This window comes from Puntigrus tetrazona, unplaced genomic scaffold, assembly GCF_018831695.1.
Source record: "Puntigrus tetrazona isolate hp1 unplaced genomic scaffold, ASM1883169v1 S000000150, whole genome shotgun sequence".
NCBI classification, from domain to species: Eukaryota; Metazoa; Chordata; class Actinopteri; order Cypriniformes; family Cyprinidae; genus Puntigrus; species Puntigrus tetrazona.
This window is the reverse complement of record NW_025047826.1, coordinates 275,001-280,000: the sequence shown is the minus strand read 5'-3', so window position 1 is coordinate 280,000 and position 5,000 is coordinate 275,001. Positions and strand designations below refer to the sequence as shown.

At 44.6% G+C, this 5,000-nt stretch overlaps 2 protein-coding genes across 7 annotated transcripts in view; both read right to left on the bottom strand.

Moving 5' to 3' along the window:
- The window catches only part of sidt2 (SID1 transmembrane family, member 2), an 11,669-nt gene extending 7,160 nt beyond the window's left edge, over positions 1-4,509 (bottom strand). For all 4 annotated transcript variants that reach the window (XM_043230381.1, XM_043230383.1, XM_043230382.1 and 1 more), the window contains exons 1-8: positions 4,376-4,509; positions 3,609-3,807; positions 3,396-3,517; positions 2,248-2,412; positions 2,001-2,046; positions 1,194-1,295; positions 1,018-1,101; positions 662-761 (exon numbers count right to left, since the gene is read on the bottom strand). In XM_043230381.1, the coding sequence (XP_043086316.1) occupies positions 662-761; positions 1,018-1,101; positions 1,194-1,295; positions 2,001-2,046; positions 2,248-2,412; positions 3,396-3,517; positions 3,609-3,782 (793 nt within the window). In that variant the 5' untranslated portion in view covers positions 3,783-3,807; positions 4,376-4,509. The remainder of the gene's footprint in view (positions 1-661; positions 762-1,017; positions 1,102-1,193; positions 1,296-2,000; positions 2,047-2,247; positions 2,413-3,395; positions 3,518-3,608; positions 3,808-4,375) is intronic.
- Positions 4,510-4,717: 208 nt separating this feature from the next.
- The window catches only part of LOC122332923 (platelet-activating factor acetylhydrolase IB subunit alpha2-like), a 2,909-nt gene continuing 2,626 nt past the window's right edge, over positions 4,718-5,000 (bottom strand). For all 3 annotated transcript variants that reach the window (XM_043230399.1, XM_043230400.1, XM_043230401.1), the window contains exon 6: positions 4,718-5,000. This exon is cut by the window's right edge and continues 817 nt beyond it. The gene's annotated coding sequence lies outside the window, so the exon portion shown is untranslated.

Below are 5,000 nucleotides of genomic sequence, written 5' to 3'. Positions count from 1 at the left end.
TGTTCTGATTGGCTGTGGTAGAGTAACACTGTGCTCTGATTGGATACAATACAGGAACTCTGCTCTGATTGGCTGTGGTAGAGTAACGCTGTGCTCTGATTGGATATAATACAGGAACGCTGTTCTGATTGGCTGAGGTACAATAACACTGCACTCTGATTGGATACAATACAGGAACTCAGCTCTGATTGGCTGCGGTAGAGTAACGCTGTGCTCTGATTGGCTGCGGTAGAGTAACGCTGTGCTCTGATTGGCTGCGGTAGAGTAACGCTGCTCTGATTGGCTGCGGTAGAGTAACACTGTGCTCTGTTTGGCTGCGGTAGAGTAACACTGCTCTGATTGGCTGCGGTAGAGTAACACTGCTCTGATTGGCTGCGGTAGAGTAGCGCTGTGCTCTGATTGGCTGCGGTAGAGTAACGCTGTGCTCTGATTGGCTGCGATAGAGTAACGCTGTGCTCTGATTGGCTGCGGTAGAGTAACGCTGTGCTCTGATTGGCTGCGGTAGAGTAACGCTGCGCTCTGATTGGCTGCGGTAGAGTAACGCTGCGCTCTGATTGGCTGCGGTAGAGTAACGCTGTGCTCTGATTGGCTGTGGTAGAGTAGCGCTGTGCTCTGATTGGATGTGGCAGAGTGATGCTGTGCTCTGATTGGCTGCACTAACCAGGTAAGAGCGGGTAGAATCGCAGCGGTCCTCCGCACGCCTCGTCTTCAGTCTTCACCACCACCACCACATAGAAACTGTTACTAGGGAAATCTTTCCTCTGAAACACATAGAACACGTATCCTCACACAATACTAGTAAGAGCAGAGCACTGATTCTACGCGCTGGTGCCCTAACTCCAACATATTTCAACTATGTTTAATTAGAAATGCAAATAAACACTGAATGCGAGATAAAAGCCACTGCAAACATTTTTTCACATATTACATGAAAAATATTTTCAGTCATGGTTAGGCACAATAAAATGTCATTAGCTTAGTTAAAAACATTTACATCAGTGTGTGTGTGTGTGTTACCTGCACTGTAATGGCGGCTGTGGTGGTCATAGTCTGATACATTCCAATAAACGCCACATTATTATCCAGATCATAAACCGGACACTGGACAGACCGAGAGATACAGGCAGACAGATATCACAGTCTGCACATCTGACTGACTGGTGTGTGTGTGTGTGTGTGTGTGTGTTTCTCACCTGGATGTCCTGTATTGACATGACTGAGCAGGGGAAGTTTTTCTGTGAGTTCACCTTCACAATCACTGTGTCCACACCGTCCGGAAACACATACTTAAAGAACTGCACACACACACAGTCAGTGCACAGACTCCATCACTGCAGCAGGTCTATTTATATTTTTGTGGGTAAAGAAGTGAGCTAAACCTGACAAAACCTCCTAGTAGAGATGTCCTCAGTTGTAAAACCCCCACACTTGTCTAAGCTGTTTCTTGGCAATGCTGGTGCTTTGAAATGAATCTGAGCGATGGACAGGATGATAATGTTGACAGCGACCCCTGCTGGCCAAAATCTGCCCTGAAACCCTAGTTCAGCTGTCCTGTGATTACCTCAAGCTCAAACCAATAGTTCCCTCAGAAGAAGACATTTAGAAGAATGTCTCTGTTTTCTGGCAATACAGTGGAAGTTTACTTCCGTCAGGTTTGAGTGAACTGTGTGTCTGGTCCTGTGTTCACTTACATCGTGATTCTTCTGTCATTACACTAAACTACACATGACTCCACTAACAGAGGCCTCCAGCTTGTGTTACTCAGATCCTCCAGAAGCAGGATGTCAAACACACACACCTGTTTGCTCTCTCTCTCTCACACACACACACACACACTGTGTGACGCTGCAGCATCTCTGACACTCGTCTGATCTGAAATCACTTCTGTGCATCTGAGAAGATAAACCACCCAAACCCATGAAGAAAACACCAGCCAGTGTGTGTGTGTGTGTGTGTGTGTGTGTGTGTGTGTGTGTGTGTGTGTGTGTGTGTGTGAGAACCTGAGGCTGGGACGGCGTTGCATTGAAGCTGAATTTCTTGTCTGTCCTGTAAAGAGAAAAGAGAAGCATGACTTTCCTAAAGATCAGAACACACACACTCTGATGCAAACACTGACGGGATTCAGGCCTTCAGCAACCCTATCGTGTACGATGTTCAGTAAAGGAATCGTTATAATTATTCAGATCGTTGTCCCGGCAGTGAAAAGCACTACACAGATGAGGTCGAAGCCTCCGGTCAGTGACTCACTGCAGCGTGAAGCTGTCCACACGACTGACTCGCAGCTGATAGTGGACCCCAGCGCTGGACAGAGTCGACACGTCCACGTAGAAGAACTGCGTCTCGGACACGGCTTTGGTGGGCGGCTGACACAGCGTCCGGCCCACCTGAGTGTACTGGTACTTCCTCTGATACCTGCAGAGAGATCACACTCAGAATCAGTCCTGAAGACGGACGAAGCTCTGTTTCTGGCACCCATTGATTTCTATAGCATTTCTTCTACACTGTGGATCATCATTCATTACAGTGCTTTCTGTTATGTTCCCCAGGTGAAAAGTGCGCTTCCGTAATGCACTAAATGTAATTTTTTATATGCTATTATACTAAAAATGATTCTTTTGTAACCAGGCTGTTTTGGGTCACCATTGACTTCCATAGTAGGAAAAAAAACTATGGTGACCCAAAACCCATATTTTTTGTATATTAATGACAAAATTAGCACGTGAAAACAGAGCACTTTAAGCTCATTGAGTGCACATATCACCTAGAACAGAAGAAAGAAACTCATACAGGTGGTCAGTAAATAAGGACTTGTGAACCGTCTGTCCCTTTAAAAGAGAACCAAACAAATGAGTTTATTGCTTCACTTGTGCTGCTTATGCAAAAACAGAAGTTTATGAGGAACTGGAAGATCAAAGTTCACGCATGATTGAACAAATCATCATATCAGAGTCCAAAATTAAGTTTGACTCATGATTATCATCTGACTCCAGAGATATTTCATATAAACTACACTACATTTCTAGCAATTATCATCAGTTTGATTCCAGAACGTCTCTGCATTTAATAATAATAATAAAAAACCCTCAATTGTGTTTAATCTCGTCATTATACACTCTATTCTCCTTTTTGATACTGTTCAGTGCTATATCAATACAAGTATATAAATATATGTATATATTAGATTTTATGTAGTGAACTATTTACACTGTATTTTATGAAAATGAATGTCTTGATGACACAATGCTTCTGTTCCTCATTTGTAAGTTGTTTCTGATATATACACTCTTTTATGTTCTAAATGTACCATAATTAGTGATAATTCTTCTCCACGTTTTGTTTTTGGAGACTGATGATGTCAAACACACGTCTCACAGGTTATTATGGGATGTACTCACAGGCCTCTGAGGATGAGGGGAACCTGGAAGGACAGAACGGCCTGTTTCTGCCGGACCACGAACAGAACCGGACTCTGAGTGCTCTCCGACAGCAGCTCCACGGAAACACGTACGCCCTCGGTCTGACACACACACACACACACACACACAGAGAGAGAGAGAGTTAGTGCGAGTGCTTCAGGTGTCTCTGCAGTGCTTGTGATGGACTCGTGCCTTGTTCCTGGAGACGGTGTGGTTGTAGGAGTAGATGGTCTGGTTGTCGCTGGTGACCGTGTCGTCATACGTCACGTCGAACTGAGCGTCTCTCTGGATGACCACGTTAGCGTCACACGACGCCAGCATCAGGACCAGACAGAGCCGGACGGAACCGCGGCAGAACCCCAGCATCCTGGATCCGTCATCAGCCTGAGAACTGAAGAAGAACGGAGTCTGGACCAGGAGGTACGTTCACTTCAGCTGAACACACTCCACAGAACTGAAAGACGTCTCAACGGCTGCATTCATTTGATCAAAAATATATTTTTATCAACTAATTTATTTCTGTGATGTTCAGTCTTCAGCGTCACACGATCTACAGAAATCAGAATAATATACTGGTTTAAATGTAAAAGTTATTACTTGCAGAATTAGAGAGAATCAAAATATACTGAATGCAGCTGATTTCTTTCTAATAAAATATTAGTCTACGGCATTTTCACCAAAGACCACAAGAATCCTATACATGTACTGTAGTAAAAACATGGTAGAATGGTGTTTAAGAGTGGTTATACCCTCACACACACCACACGAGCAGGGATATATACAGATCACACACGTATATCCATCATGTCATAATCACACACACACACACACACAGAATCTAAACACACTCCGCTTCTGTCGCTGAACGGTAGTCTGAGTGTCGCTTGTTAATCTAGTTTTATCTGCCGTTAACGCGCGGGATCCGGTAGAAGCAGGTTCTAACACACAGCGGCGCTCACCAGAACACACCGTCCGCCGTTAAACGGGTGGAAACGCGGTCCGTTTCGTCCGCGTCGGTTCCGCTCTCGCGCTGTTGTGTTGATACTGACAGGACGCCGCGTCGCGTGACGTCATCGCGCACGCGTCACGTGACACCCGGTAAACGCGAGCGCGCTACAGTCACCGATTTGCGCGAAGAGCGCCGCACGCCGAGCTCGGAATTCAACTTTTATCCAACAAACAACATTTTCCGTTTAATTAAATGTGACACAGTCGCGCTGGATCACCTGGGGGCGGAGTTACACTGTCAAACAGCCAATCACAGCACAGGTGACACGTGACATGGTTTTGCTTTGACGTCGTTTGTTTACGGCTGAGCTGAAACAAGATTCACTTGAGCAAAGTATTGCACTTTTTTGTGTGTTCTGGTGCTATTTATAAATTGCATACAATATACAAAATATATCAACAAAATGTTATGCTTTTAAATGGTATCTCTGTTATGTTTAAAAGCATAATAAAACTAAAACGACTGCTGCAGGTGTTTTCACTGATTCTTCTGATAAAAGCAGTGACTTCACATGAATCTGATACTAACCACTAATACAGTTCTCATGTGTAAAAATGTGTTTATGAGGATTATGA